This window comes from Malaclemys terrapin, chromosome 2 (assembly GCF_027887155.1).
Source record: "Malaclemys terrapin pileata isolate rMalTer1 chromosome 2, rMalTer1.hap1, whole genome shotgun sequence".
Lineage (NCBI taxonomy): Eukaryota > Metazoa > Chordata > Testudines > Emydidae > Malaclemys > Malaclemys terrapin.
Window position 1 is genome coordinate 174,296,450 of NC_071506.1, and position 16,395 is coordinate 174,312,844.

General features: G+C 43.3%; 1 protein-coding gene across 3 annotated transcripts in view; it reads right to left on the reverse strand.

The window, feature by feature from the left end:
• Positions 1-15,898, reverse strand: part of COL15A1 (collagen type XV alpha 1 chain) — a 299,045-nt gene extending 283,147 nt beyond the window's left edge. For 2 of the 3 annotated variants that reach the window (XM_054018685.1, XM_054018687.1), the window contains exons 1-2: positions 15,816-15,898; positions 15,217-15,299 (exon numbers count right to left, since the gene is read on the reverse strand). In XM_054018685.1, the coding sequence (XP_053874660.1) occupies positions 15,217-15,299; positions 15,816-15,832 (100 nt within the window). In that variant the 5' untranslated portion in view covers positions 15,833-15,898. Of the gene's footprint in view, positions 1-15,216; positions 15,300-15,404; positions 15,592-15,815 lie in introns of those variants that run through there. The other variant, XM_054018686.1, reaches the window with a different exon arrangement.
• Between the last annotated feature and the right edge of the window lie 497 nt (positions 15,899-16,395).

Genomic DNA, 16,395 nt, shown 5'->3' on the forward strand with positions numbered 1-16,395 from the left:
TCCTTGAAGCAAATGGAACAGTCCTCTCTGTATTCTCCTCATGAAGTTGTGTGAGAACAGCCCCAAGTCCATAATCAGAAGCATCAGTAGTTACAATTGTGGGCAATGTGAGACTGAATAATGCAAGTACTGGACTATGTACAATCAAGTCTTTCATCCTTTCGAAACTAACTTGTGCATCTGTTGTCCACACTAAGGTTGAACTTCTCCGTGGTAATTCTCGTAACGGTTCAATGACAGAAGCATAATTGGGAATGAATTTTGCATACCAGGAGGTAAGACCCAAGAAGGAATGCCAGGTTTGCAAATCTGTTGGAGGAGGAGCATTTGAAATTGCCAGGATATGATCTGGATCAGGTTTTAGTCCAGCCTGTGAAATTGTATGCCCCAGAAAGGAGAGTTCAGTTTGTCTACATTTGCATTTGGACCTATTGAGCTTGAGGCCTGCTTTGCTGATGCAGTTTAGTACAGACTGCAATTATTGTCATGCTCCTCAGTAGTATTTCCAAACACAATAATATCATCCAAATAGCACTGAACTCCATGTTGATTCTTCAGAATCAATGACATCATTTTTTGAAAGACACTTGGGGCTGATGCGAGACCGTATGGAACACGTTTAAAACAAAATAGTCCCTCATGTGTAATAAATGCTGTGAGGTCTCTGCTATCTTCATGCAACATAACCTGGTGGTATGCGCTCTGCAAATCAAGAGTAGAAAACTTCTTTGCTCCACGGAGTTCTGCAAATACTTCCTCTATGTGAGGAAGAGGATGGCTGTCAATCACAATAGCTTTTTTGGCTCCCTTAAGTCTACACAAAGGCGAATGTCTCCACCCTTCTTCTGCGTCACTACTATAGGTGAAACCCATTCTGAGAAGTTAATCTCTTCAATAATGTCCTTTTGAACAAGTTTTCTAAGTTCCTCTGAAACAGCTTCCCTGACTGAAAATGGTAAGCGCCGTAATTTCTGTCATACAGGCAACACATTATTCCACATTTTAACTTTATGCAGAAACCCATAAGCACAGCCGAGTTTCTCCTCAACCTGGAGCGGGTCCCAGCTGAAACTGGTGTGTGTACCGCAGGAGTGCTTTGCTGAGGAAGATCAATTCGTCCATTAACTACCCTGAGATTTAAAGCAGCTAATAAATCTCTGCCAAGGATAGCAGTGCATTTGTGGACAATGTAGAACTCCGCAGTTACACAGCAATCACCAAAAGTAACTATTGCTGGCAGGCAGCCATGTACTGGAATATGGTTTTTCAAATAGCATACCAAGTGAAGTTTGGGTTCAGTAAGAGGCACATCTTTAAAGTAATGCAAATAGATGGAATCAGGTAGTATAGATACTACTGAGCCAGTGTCCAACATTAGCTGAATAGAATGTGATTTGCCCGAGGGTATGGCAGAAACATTTACAATGCACTTTATCTGTTCTGGAATATGTGCAGTAGTGATTTTGTCTACACTCAGCACAGTAACATCTGGTATTGTAACTGCTTGCACCTGTTGATTGAACTGGCTACTGCGACATGCTTTAGCAAAATGCCCAATCTTTTTGCAATGATTGCACTGAGCTAGTTTTGCTGGACATCCTGTGTAGCTTGCAAGATGTTGTGGGGATCCACAGCGAAAGCATGCTTTTACTGCATTTTGCATTTGCTGATTCAGTGGCTTTTCATTAGTTTTCCTTTTGCAATTGTTTGTCTGCAGTGATAATGAACTTTTCTGCAAAGGAGTCACAGCCTGGACTGGGCCTCCTGTGCCCTGGCTCATTATTTTGGCTTCAGCTGTAGCTGACTCAATCTGAGTAGCAATGGTTATTGCTTTTTCTAGTGTAAGTTGTGGTTCTAGAAGTAAGCGTTCTCTTACATGAAACGTTGTTTTCTCAATGAGCTGGTCTCTAATCATCTCATCTGCCATATTCCCAATGTCACAAGTTACAATCAGACTCCTCAGGGAAGCCATATACTGCATTATAGTCTCCCCTGGTTTCTGCTCATGCTGGCAAAATCTATAGCGATTAGCTACTATGTTCACTTTTGGCACAAAAAAGTTCTTTAATGCAGTGAGTGCAGTCTCATATTTATCATCTGCAAGGGGAAAAGTGTAAAATATACGCTGCCCTTATGCTCCAAGGCAGTGAATTAGCAGAGCACGCTTTCTTACTTCAGAAATCTCTGTAGCACTGATTGCAAGCAGATAAGTCTCAAACATACGGATCCAGGCAGTAAAAGCAATTGGAGGCTCACCTGGGCTTTGCAGAAAGGATGCAGGTGGGTTCAGAGGCAGAAGATCCCATTCTCGTCACCAAAATGTTGTATCCACCAAGCAAAGTATTAACAACTTCAAAAGAACTTTATTTACAGTGGAAGTCTCTTTTCCAAGCTGTAGCTGCACACTCTGGAACTCTCCCAGCCTCCTCAACTCCTCCCCCCTCCTTCCTGTTTCCTGTCCTTTCAGACTCCCACAGGGCTGGCTCTAGGATTTTTGCTGCCCTAAGCAAAAACAATTTTGGCCATCCCCCCATTTTTTTCTTACCCCACCCCCGGCCCCACCTCAACTCTGCCCCTTCCCCAAATCCCCAGCCCTGCCTCCTCCCCCCAGGCTCTCAAGCCTGGGAGGGAGGGCGAGCAGCGGCGCGCAAATCAGCGGCCGCTCGGGATCTCCCCCTCCCTCCCAGGTTTGAGAGCCTGGGAGGGAGGGGGAGCAGCGGTGTGTGAATCAGCTGTTTCGCGCGCTGTGGCATGCAAGCGGCAGCAGTGGAAGTGAGCTAGGGCAGCCGGGGCACATTTTTAGGGGCGGCATGGCTTGTTTTGCCGGTGCCTAGAGCCGGCCCTGGACTCCCAACAGCCAGTGCTCCCAGTTCCAATAATCACATGCAGCATCTAAACACCACACTCGTGCATTACATTTTTCAAACTCAGAGCCTGCTGACTGAATGTTCTTAATGGAAGGCACTTCATTAGCTCCGGAGACCAGGCTGAGCCCAAGTTTTGCAGTTATCAGATTGTAATTCAAAATTCATCTAATGACAGACATTCCCTTAACAACCAACAGCCATGCATATTTACCCTCTCTCTTCTCCCTTTTCAATCCTTCCAACCAGAATGCAGGACTATACAAAAGTTTTGGGGGATCCAGGGAACAATCTGACACTGAGCACCCCGCCCATACCCTTCCAAAACAATTACCATGGAGACAGGGCAAACGCACACACACCCCAGAATGGGAATTGAATAATACAGTATTTTGTGTCAGAGTCAAATTTTGATACCCATGCCGTGTGAGCCCTTCAAAAGTACACAAAACGAATCCTTTCATTCCTAATCAGAATTCTGTGTTTCCTCCAATTTGTTTTAAGTAATCTCTCTGACTTTTCCACATTCCAGCGTAGGAAGTTACCAGGAATGTAACAATTTGACTATAAAACCTTTAAAAGGATATTCTTACTGTTCTCTACCTGGGTTTGGAAGATCTGGGTCCCCAGTAGAGCAGCAGTATGATTCTTATCAACTCTGCAAGAGGATTAAGGAGAGCACCTCCTGACAGGAGAATCTGAAGGAAAGTCTCTATGTTTCAACTCATGGAGTTTCCTGCTTCCAGATATTCTGTGTGGTTTTATACATACTGCATAACATGGCCCTCTGTGATTAAGTTCTCTAAGGATGATTACTGTTTGTTGATTTCCTCTTAAGAAATCAGTGACTATTCCAGACCAACAAACACAGCCAGTGGACAAGGATCACTGGAGCACTTGCAAGGAATGAATAATTTTTAAAATAAAATTTGCTTAAGTATTTTTAAAACACTTAACCTGATTTCACTTTAAGGGATTCTGTCAATTGCTCTAATAGGCCAAAGATTGATTTGTGAGTCACAAATATGCACTTGCTCAGTGCTTGTCCATTACTGAGTCTGTTTTCCCTGCTTTCACATTAAAGGATTGAGTACTTTATAAGAATCCTCTCGGAAATGGTCAGAATTTAGCATTACTGAATATATCTTAAAAGCCTACAGGCCCTGGAGCACTTGGCAGGAACTTGTGTCCCCTGCTCAGTCCTCCATAGTATACTTGACGAACCTGGAGAGCTGAAGAAAACTAGTACAAGCATTTGGCAATACTAATGCTGCAAACAGTGGGTGGAGAAAACAAATCCTTTAACTGTGCATTTGCTGAAGTTCCGTTGAATGTGAGTCAGAGTTTAAGTGAGTTATTTTGTCGTACTTTTTCTATGTTATAGCTATGGAGCTAGATATAAAAAGTAAAGCCTCACTATGTAAATTGAATCAAAACATGAATATTTTGCTTCCAGAATGTTTCTGGCAGGAAGAGGTATGCTGCTTTGAATTAAAATAAATAAATAAATCTTGAATAGTCATCCTGGCCCAGATCCATAAAAGTATTTTGGGCACCTAAACCCCATTGAAATCATACTGTTGAGGATCTGGGCTCTGAACATACAGACTATAGAGATTAGAACTCTCTTTTTTAAAGCCATGTGTGCCAATGTCTTAATTAAACGAGTTTTTAAATCTCATGGAGATGTATACACTAATATGAGAAAAGACGCAACTTTAAACCATACATTAGCATGCTTGTAAATCAACAGGCATCAATGTCTATTGGAGGAGTCTTTGGCGGTGTTACAGTATCTTTACAATTGTGTGCCAATACACATTTTAGTAACTACTGCACCAGGGACCAAAACCCAACTTGGTATTAAGTAGCCTGGATTAGAGTAATGCACAACCAGGGACTGACTTTTTTTTGTTCTTATGCAGCTGGAAAAAGCTCACAAGATAAAGGTCTTCCTGTGAACTCTGCCAAGAACACTGGAAAAGTTGTATTAAAATGTTTTATGCTGCAAGAAAATAAACAAATAAAGAATAAATAAAGTGCAAACGTGACTCATTTCCTAGAGAAAGGATTTTGGACCTGCTGAGGTATTTTTATCCAAGCTGACTATATTTTAGGTAGAATTGACCATACCACAGAATTATAACAAGATGGGAAAAGTGCCTCTCTCTCTGGAATTTCCAAGGGTTCTAGCCTCACTAAAATTCCGTTTCTGTGGTGGAGTCTATGTGGGCTTCTCTGGCTGCCATTGTGTTTAGCATGATCCTCACTCAAAAGCCCACTCATTCCTGCTCCTTAGTGCTCACAAGGTGAAGAATGCTTCCTTGCTTTACGGGGCAGGGTAGGGCTGGGAGGGGGGCGGAGTTGGACAGCTGCCCAGAGGTGAGGAGGAGAGAGGGAGATTGCCTGCCTGAAGATGCCCAGCCTGGGCCTCTCCTTCTCTGGCTCTCTGCCTCCCATTGGCTATCTGGGAGCGAACAAGGATTGATTGGCCCCCATGTTCCACTCTCCCATTAATTTAAACCTTTTCCCAGGCTGTAGGGACCTCCTATCCTCTTTAGCTCTCCTGCCCACTCCTCCTTGTAGTTGTAGTGTATGAGCTGGGTTTTTTCAGGGCGCTGTGGGTCTGACTGATTGCCTGTTTGGAGGTCTGGAAGGAATTTTTCCCACTAGACCCAACTGGCAGAGATCTGGTGGGTTTTCTCACCTTGCACACAGCATTGTGGAGGCACAGTGAAGTTGAAAGGGGCACGGCTTGGAAATGTAATATTAGAAATATACAGGAACGTTAATTCATTGTGTTGCAACTTGCAGCAAGAATCCAGTGCAGATAAAGGCCAAAAAGGCCCAGCTCCCAAATATAAATGAGACCCAAGATTTCATTGGTGGACCCTGTTCCTGTAAGAAGTTGAGACCGGAAGACTTTGCAGACTAAGGTACTCCCTTAGCACACTCTACCCGCCCTCCCATTGTGGGGTGGGAGGCCAGGAGGATTCAGAAGTGAGCTGAGTCCTTGGGGTAGCCTGAGGAAGGTCTATCCTGAGGTATTGGTTATATGGTGGGAGCCCATGTAGCCCCACACAGCTGAATGGCTGGTATGTGAGAGATGGATTGGGCCTATAGCGCCAGTCTTCAGTGTTAAATTAACAAAGGTGCAACCTGCCATTTAAATCCATCTCGGTGTCTGTCTGTCTTCATCTGTGTGTCCTGATTAAGCCTCAGCTACTCTCTTGCCAATAGACTGAAGACCTCAGAACTACTCAATTAAATATGCTCAGAGAGCACAACAGAGGTGAAGGATCTCTGCAATTACCTGCCAAACCCAATGCATTTTTGGCAACTCCCTTTTCTAGCCAGTCACTTAGACTGTCCCACTTGTTCAAGCTTATGGATTAGGATGGCTGCAATATGTTTCTCATGGTGTTAATTCAGGTACTCTTTGTCACACTATCCAGAGTGACTCACAACCATGAGTACCAACCTCAGGGCAAACTGTCAAGAGCAGGGCAGACACCCCAAACTGATGGTATGTTCTATAATTAGATTTCACCAGCCCCATATGACATGTGAACTCCCCAAGTACTGCAATAGTCTTATAATGGAATCATGGACAGACCCCTTAGACACTCTGGTCTATCTTGTTACCCAGGCAAGTTGGGCTATGTAATAAATGGTCACTTACACCAAAAATCACAAAATATTCCAGGGTTACACCCAGTCCCAAGAGATCAGTCACTCACCTAGGTTGATTTGCATCCTAGATCTCACACCAAAGACAACACTGGTAGCCAGTTCTATAGTGAACTAACTAAAGGTTTATTAGCTAACAAAAAGGGAATGAGAGTTATTGAGAGGTTAAAGCAGGTAAAATTATATATACTGGTGAGTCACAGTCTATAATTCCAAATGGTATCAGAGATGTAGTGTTCTGCCAGTTTCCCAAGTGTCTCTCAGGGCTTACCCAGAAAAACTCTGGGGACCTCAGTCTTCTCATTCAGTTATTCTGTTAAATCCACACTGTCCAGAGATGAAGAATTTTTCTTTGCATCCATACTTCTAGCTTCTTTTTCCTCACAAAGAAACAAGTTGACAGTGTCACTACTCACATGGGCTCCTTCTTTGAGGATGGAGAGAAAGGAATGCATTTAGAGACTTTCATCTCCAATCATCACACACAATACCCTCTTGCTTTGAAATGTGCAAGAATTAGCACTTTCCTGTTAAAATTCTGACTTCTTTCTTATTTGATGGGTTATTTAGTAACAGGGTATGTACAATGTAAATCATAGAACTGGAAGGGACCTCGAGAGGTCATCTAGTCCAGTCCCCTGCACTCATTAAATGTTTGCAATTACATTATAACAGGATACAGATAAGTGAAAACAATGCATGCAGCATCCCATTAGTTTGCATGAAGTTTAAACACCAAATACACTCATACATTTAGCTATCACTTTGATCTATAGTAATACACAAGGGAATTGGCCTGGCTGCCACATATGTGCAGTGTAACTGTAGCTGTGTCAGACCCAGGATATTAGAGAGACAAAGTGGGTGAGGTAATATTTTTTATTGGACCAACTTCTGCTGGAGAGAGAGAGAGGCTTTCGAGCCACACACAGCTCTTCTTCCAGCTATGCATTTGTAAGTGTTCAGTGAGGCCTGGGGCTTTGGAATGAGCTGGTACCTAGTCTGCCAGTGTCACTCTCTTATTTTGCATTAATCCCAGGCAGAACGAATGTATACAAAGTCTTTGTTTTTGTGCCTCGTGCCAGACCATATTATTGACAACATGGGATTCAATCCTTTCAAATGGTTGGTCACTGCATGAAGCAAATCCGAAGTTTCTGTTTTGGCCTCATTTGTGATTTACAGACGATTCCTGATCCCATGCCCCCTTGTGCCATTGTGTTATCTTCTTTGCACACAGTGCCCGTGGCAGTGCCTTTCTCATGTATGAATTCTGGCTCCTCAATTGATCCTCTGGTTTTGCCAGAAGAGCACTGCAATATAGTGGGCCAAATTCATACCTCTTGCAACTCCTTTGCCTATACTTCCCTTTCCCCCATAACAGGCATGTTTCTATCAATTTATCCATGGTAGGAGCAATGAGGAGTTGTAATTTGGTATGTGGTGTAAAAGTGTCAGTGCTTGCATACAGGAGGTATTTCTTGCAGAGGATCTCCTGTATGCAAGCACTGACACTAGCTTCAGCGTAAAGCCTTGACAAACTCATGAGTGCATGAGCAGATGCACGTGTACATAAACACTCAAAGGATGTTGTACCACTCAGGCTGCTTAAATGACATTTCCTGTGTTGCAGTGCCTGCAGCTGAGCCAGTCCATTGCAATGAAGATTTCAATCTATTCTGCCACAGCAAATGCAGCACAGCAACTCACTGAAGCATAATTAGTGGTATATATATAAAGATATCACTTGCAAAATCATGAAGTTTAGCTTGGAACATTAAAATGACTTTCCATCCGAAGCATATCCATTCTGATAACTGTGGAGACAAGTGGAAATGAACATAGCCACTATACTAATTATACACACTTGCACCCCTACTTGTTTCCCCTCAAGAGGCCTTGGGAACCTTTAGCTGCTCAGCTGAGCAAGTTACCAAATATGCCATTTATTGTCCTGAAGAGCTAGGACAAAATTCAGCACCGGGTACACTAATCCATTTAGAACAGCAAATGATAGGACAAGTCTGAGGTAGCAAATTTGTTCCATAGGTGTTACCAGATCCTTCAACTATTTATACAGATTACCCTCATCAATTTTCTCTAAGTAAACTGGCTCTGTTTTGATAATGAAGGCATTTTAAACAGCCATGACACCAGGACAGACTGCATATTAACAACTTGCACAGCTGCTAACACCCCGAAGACACAGTTTAAAGATATGAAGTGGCTTGTTTAATGTAGACTGCAGTGCAATTTGACAATGTCCAAATGTTCACTTTGGAGCTGGAACAAGATTAGAGGCATCTACATTATCTGTGAAACACTGTGCTCTGTACAGTCAAGCTTGACTGTAGAAGTTGTTTCCTTTCTTGGAACGGAATTGAAAAGAACAGAGCATTCCTGTCAACACTGCCATAACCATAGTGGTGGATAATGAGCCTGTTTCACACATATATAATTACTACTTACGTGCATTCTTTTCTACACCCACTGCACTGGCACATTGTGAGTAGAAATACAAATCCGCCTACATATCTGAATTCCAGCAAGGTGGCCAATAGTCATCGCGAGTCAATAATTTGGAATGGTTTCATTAGAACCAAGGGGTCCCTAGCACAAAGTTTATGTCAACAACCTAATGTCAGCCATTCTGTACACACAGATTCCAGGCAAAAGACAAATATTTACTTTCTGTGAACTGTTGCTGAGCATATTATTTACAGTAGGCCGGCGCTGGGTAGCTTTGCTAATAATAAAACCCAGATGTTGATGGGAGAGCTTTAAAGCTCTTTAAAAGTAAGAGGTCTCAGACCTAAAATATTTAGATACAGTATATGGTTCCACATTTGCAAGTCACATCAAACAATTTAAATAAGCCTACTTTCTTTCGGAACAAAGTATGAAACAGTGTGGCTCTGGCCGTCAAGTACTACACCCCACGCTAATAAGCGTTGAGATATTTTGAAATCTAGAAGAATGAATGGGACTTTTTGAGGAAATGAGAGCAAGATGATCCTCAAAGAGGCTGCCACTGTTCCAAGTTTTACCCCGGCTCTGCTTCAGCACTCACACTCTACAATTCCAAATCTGATGCCACAATTGGGAATACATCACAGTCCTGGAGAATGCCGGGCACCCTCAACTCCCATTGACTTTCAGAGCAGTGGAAAGTGCTCAGCACCTTGCACAATGAGGCCTTTAGTAACCAATGCCCTGCACGGACGTCAAACACAAGGTAGAGGACTTAATTCTTAAATGGCCAAACATGAGGCAGTGTCACGACTAGAGGAAGAAATTCTAACAATGTGCACCTAAATAGTTCAAATGACAATCACTGATGTAAGTAAATCAGCTCCATCACTTCCCCTTAATAGGCTCTGACTCGTCTCTCTACAAACAAACAGAATAAGGTACTATTTGATGCAAATTTCGTCTATTGTAATTACAAAGGTTTCCACAATTTGACCAGCTCCCTAACAGGTCTGATGACATTCAATGGCCAGATTCTGCCTGCCCCTTTTGAGGGTGTGCAGTGGGAGGGTGCAGTGGAAAGGGCTAAGGATCTTCTCACCCCTTATGAGCCCATTCTGGGGAGTGCAAGGATTTCTCCCACTCTGCTCCCTCGTGGGGGCATATCACCTGGCAGAGGGCAAAGAGAGGGAAGGGCCATGGTTGCCCCACCTGTGTACCAACAAGCAGAGTGATGCAGAAGGGGGTGAAAGGAAGTTTCAGCGTGCCACCGAGCATCGGGGCTTTGTCTGTGTGGCACAATCTAGCCCCAGATAAATCATTCACTGGAGGTGAGGTTTTCTCCCATGAAATTGTGAACAATTTAATCTATTTAATGAGCTGCCAAATATCCCAAGTTTAATCAGACACTTAGCTGCCTTGCAGGCACTCTGTGTTATGATCCAGTGGGAACGATCTACACTACCCCTCAAAAAACACTTTTGACTGACCCTTAGCTCCTGGAACAATGAAAAGGGCTCTGGAGGTATTATAACCACATGCTCTAGTAGCTAACTTAAAATAAGGCAACGTGTCACATGGAAAAACGTGCAATTGTGAAATGCAATGTATATAACTGCGACTAATTTTGTATTTTGGCTGGACAACAAAACAGAGCAGTTGGATTTGCTGTTGTGTTAAAAACAGTCACTTGATCATTAGGGACTTGATTATGCCATTTAAGCAGAGTCCACAATGAGGGGATACAGGCCACCATGTCAGGGAAAACACTGCAGGCTTTCTGGCTTAGCAGGCAGAATACTTCCTGGAATTCCTGGGCATACACAGGCTGCATACTCACTGCTCTACCCTTTTATGAGGTATAGCATACACCCCTTCTCTGGCATGGCCCCACCTTCTTTCCACCCTCTTTGAGGTGACATAAGCCTCCAGGGGCATATGGATGGAGCATGGTGGGGAATCATTCCTGCAGTCCCCAAAGTACAGAGACACAAATCCACAATGGCATTGTAGTGCCTAAATTTTAGGCGCCTAGCCACCCCATGGAATCTACAAAGCCTGGGTTAGATGCCTAGGCGCTCTGTATAATTAATGGCGAGAGATAGGTGCCTGAGAATGGAGCTAAAAAAGCCAGGATGCTAGGCAAGGAGCCACCTAAGCTAGCCAATAGCAGGTGCCAAATAGAGGGGAGTGTCCTAAGCCCCATTCCTCACTACGATTAGGCACCTAGGTCCAGGCTGGAGAGATGAGCCTAACTCTGCTTGGAACCCAGAGCCTGGAATCCAGAGCTGGGAACCCCGTTCCTGGAGCCAGGTATCTGTGCTGTTTCTTGCAAGAACAGTGCCAGTGAACACCTAACTCCACACAAAACAGTCATGGGGTGGCCACTTCCCTTATTATCTTTCACCCAGTGGTAGGGGAACTCACCTGCGCATTCAGAGATCCTGGTTCAATTCCACCCTCTATCTGATGAGCAGGGATTTGAACTTGAGTTTCCCACCTCTCAGGTGAGGTGCTACTAGGAACCAGGTTCTGGAGCAGAGCTAGTCTCCAGGCAACCTCATCAGTACAGCTGGCCTGCAAGCAGGCTGCCTGATGAGCCACACCACCTGAGTGGCTCCAGAGGCCAGCAGCAGCAGTTCCACCGGCCCTCAGTGCTCATACCCACCACTGTGACTGCTTCTCTGTTACTTTGGTCCTGCTGCTCCTGCTTTGCCCTCAGCCTTGCCTCTATCTTGCACCTGCCTTGAACTCCGCCTTGCCTGATACACTGTTCGACCCAGTTCCTGACCTCCAGCTCAAACTTTGGCTCTGGCTTCTTCTGACTACAGACTCTAGTCTGGCTCTTGACTCTGGTATCCAGTTCCTGCCCTCCGGTCTAACCTTTGGCTCCAGCTTTTGACTACTGAGTCCAGCTCTGACCTTAGTCCTTAGTGCCCGACGACTGCTCTGACCACTAGGCTAGACTGCCCCTGTCCCGGTCACCTGACAGGTGCCCTAAGACAACTGGACGATAGTGTCATTCTCACTCTGTCTCTTTGGCCCATTGCATATTTAATTATCTATACATAGTGGAACAACTTCAGCTGCAGAGACAGAGCACCCACATCAGACTATCCATAGCTCAGTGGTTAGGCCACTCACCGGAGAGGTGAGAGACCCCTGTTCAAATCCCTTCTCCTTATTGGGGGGTGGGGTATAAACTGGGGGTCTCATATGGGGGATGAGTACACAGGGATAAAGGCTATATAGGAGGTTGCTGCTGTCCTCCAATGATTTTGTGTGGAGTTAGGCATGCTCAAAGCATGCCTACTGGATTGGGCCCTGCTGGGGAGATAGCTGGGAGAATGCCAATCTGTACCTGGTTTGAAGGCCGCACTGGGGCTTCGGTGTGAGTTAGGCAGCAGGACCCCTGTCTAAGGCAGCACTGTGCATGCCTGGAGGCAGAAACAAGCATCTAGGGGACTTCTACAGCAAAAAATATTGGCACTGAGTGATTCTAGGCACGTAGAGTTAGAAGGCAGCCAAATGAGGGGTTTGAGGCTCAGTGACACCTACATTTTTAACTTAGGCACCTAATGTGGGAGGTTGGGATCTTAAGTCTTTTTGTGGATCTGGGCCAGAGGCTGCAACTTTACTTGGCCCTTCCATGGATCATGCAAATGGGGAAGGCAACTTACACCTTCCCCAATTTCCCCTGTGTATCAGCATGAGGTCCAGGCACAATCTGGCTGGACAAGTACTAGGACTGACCAATTACTAGTATCATGGAAGGATGACATATTTATCCTCCTGATGCCACCAAACGATGCTTCATATCTTGCTTACAATATGTGGAGACTTTCACAACCTACTAAGTCTTCCCTGATTAACAAGAATAGTTGTATGGGGCTTATTCTGTCACCCTTACTCAGTCGGAGTAGCATCTGCCCCCCCCCCACCACCACCACAGGTAGCCCCATTGCACTGGGCTCTACATTACTGATTCCAAAGTTTAGTGTCCTCCAACAGATAGGCAGGCAATGCCAGTATTTCCAAGCTTTACCTTTCTTCGACTCCTTGGGAAGAATCACTTTATACAGAGTAATTTCTAGCAAAGAAATGATACACATTTACAGCTACAATGTGACACAGCACCACTAAGAAATAAGATATAACACAGCAGCTTGTAAAATAAAGTATTTGAGACAGGGCCAAATTGTGGCTGTAAGCCACGGCTGCCTGGTGCGGGGGGGAGAGAAGCCAAGTAGCAGTAGGAGGCCATCCCCCGATAATCAAAGGCTAGGAGAAACCTGGAAATCAATAATGCTGAAAGAGACTTGTAGACATAGCCTGCTTAGAGTTTATTAGTGTTTAGGAAATGGAAACATTAAAGAGAACAAAAGTCAGGCCAATATATTTTTTGGGTTGACTGACCACGGGTATGACATCAGCAGTAGCAGCTAGTAAGAAAGCTTAAAAATTGACAGAACTCTAATCTCCTTTCAGAAACAAGTGGTAAAATCACACATGGGAAGATGTGCATTTATCTGGATAAGTACTGAATTACCTGCAAAAATCCTCTACACATTAATGGGAGAGCAGTTTCCACTTTGCTGAACTACTGTTATATATCAGCCTACCGTTTTGTACAAAAATATCTATGCCAAAAGTGAGATAACCAGTCAAAGATCTATGGGCTTCAATCCTCCAAGGTGCTGAGCACTCCGAACTCACATTCAAGTCAGTTGTAGGTGAAGACAATCAGCATCTTACCAGACTGAATGTAATTGATATCATTGACTGCTCTGTCTCTGGTAGCAGGTCTGTTGTGCTAGATCTATCTCTTGCAAGAGCTTCATGTTTATTCTAAGTGTTATCAATGTATGACCCATACAGTTATGACCACATGTGGGTTTCTACTTGTGTTTTTCTGTACTATAGGTCTTCATCTGACTGTCCAATCCAAGATAAACATTTTAGTCAGTGTATTGCTGTATTTAGCTTTACATGAGAACTAAATCTTCATATGATGCTGAAAGTTGATCCAAATAGTATATGCATCATACTCTCTATGAACAGAAAATGAAATACATGTAATGTTTGCCCGTCTTTCTCATAGCTTGTTCCTAACGGTAGCATTCATAAATTACATGTAGTCCAGTAACGTAACATACTTGGCCAATATGTAAAAATCTCGCCGTTAGCATTTGCTAACATGTGGCATCCCTCCCAGTGAAGTGAAAGGAATAGCTAGCTGGAGATTTGGCTGTGACATTGCCACACATTGGGCGGCATGCCTCAGTTGGAAAAAAAAAAAAGAAAAGAAAGAAAGAGATTTGAATATTCCCCAAAACCTATCTCCAATCTGTATTTTTCTATGCAGTACCTTTTTAATGCTCTCATAACTATAGAATCTAGGTGTTGCCTACATAATTAAGATCCACAATTAATTCTGGTTGAAGAAGGAGCTAAACTCTTTTTAAGGTAGATTATCGTCCGTGCTGCAAACCTAACATTTCAATCTCGATTTGCTTTTTCTTCAATAGTATGTAAACTTCTAAATCAATACAGTATCTTTTAAAATATGCTGAAAAGTTATATCATCTGTACAAACTGCAAGGTATTGACTGGTGTTGACCATGTTACAAGGCATGCATTATATAGAGAAAGAGAAAAAGGGATTTTCATTCACAGGGATTTTCATTTCAGCATGCTAGTCAAAAAATAACTGAAGAGATCTGAAAGGCACAATGTGCTCAGGCATTCTGGAGCACAACTTCGTAACACTCAGAAGCAGCATCACATAATGCCTTAGAGATCACACCACACTTAGCACTTGCTCCTGTTAATACCAGAATGACAGATCTATACTACCCTTCTGCATCTCTGTAAATCCAAGTGTAATTTATAGACACCATATAACACATGAAGTGATTTTTTCTCTTACTGCACTCTCAAATAACCTTGAGAGAGCACATCATATGCTCTCTTACTTTTGGGGACCAATTTATTGATTTTAGCCCCCCACCCTTCCAGAATAAATGGCAATTATAGCTCTTAACTAGCAGCAACCTGTCCAAGTGAAGCTGAAAACAGCAGCCAGCAAATATATTAGAAATTTGAAATGCACAACTACTTTCCATATTAGGAATGTGGATTTCAAAAGAAACCCTTAGCCTCAGTTTAAATAGTGATCTGGGGAGTTTCTTACCTTCTATGACCTGAGCCGCTAAAACAACAGGGAGAAATGAACCCCAGTGCAGCAGTAGCAAATTCCAGGGCCGCCAGCAATGCCTGGAGCAAATTTGCCAAAAAGAGGGAGGAAAAAAAGAAGAAAAAGATGAGACTAAAAGTTAAAGGCAGAAATTCTAGAAAAAAGTAAAAAGTTAGCATTCTTACCTTGAGAGCATTTTTTTTAAAGTTTGTTGAAAGACCTTAAGTGGGAAAAATGTTCAGTGATCATGAATTTTTACTTCTGAAAAGAAAAAGTTAATAAAAATTGGAGTCTGTTGTCTCCTCCAACGTTCGAGTGAAACAAAGGCAGCTCTCAGGCTCTCTCAGTGACTCATTGCAATGAGTGCTCCAACACTGAAATCTGACTCCTTCTAGATTTTCCTTTCAGACCACTGCCTTAAACTCCTTAACCTTATTCCCTACCTTATTAATGGAGACCCACTTTTGCTGCACCTCCTTCCATTGCTATCATTATCCACTCTTGCATCTAACTATACAGCATAGGTACACTAACACATTTGGTAGAGTTTCCCCACAGCCTCTCCCTTCCACCACCCATCACCTCCACTCCCTTACCTCCAACATCCTTCCATCCAATATAGCCCAAACTAGGCATCTCTGTATGGTATTCAACACTTCTCCAACCAGACAGATTTGCCAAGCTATAACTTAAGCAAGTTTTAAAGTAATGAACAAAACAGGAAGCCAGCCCCCCACCCCCAATCAACTGCAATATGCATCCAAGTTAACAGGACTATAAATGGAAATTTCTAATCACATTCTTATCTCTGGCATGTCCTGTATTTATAATATTCCTGTTTATAAAGGTTTACACCTATAGTGTAAGTTCAGAGTCTGTGTCTATATCCATGTCTATACATACATGTGTATGCATTTACAATAGTGACTCCATAGCTAAGGGTTTTAAAGTTTCCTTTATCAGTGTGAATTTGCCCCACCCGTCTAACTTTCTGAAAAATGCTTTTTCCAAACACAGTTTCTTATGTGTAGCTCCTCCCCAAAGGAAAATTCTTTGAAAAAAAGTTGAAGGTTAATCAGACAAGCTTGTTCCAAGTTATAAAACTTTGAAAAAGTGCTCTCTTGTCACTGTTTGAAAAGGGTAGGAGGGAAAAGGGCCCTGACCCCCAGGGATGAG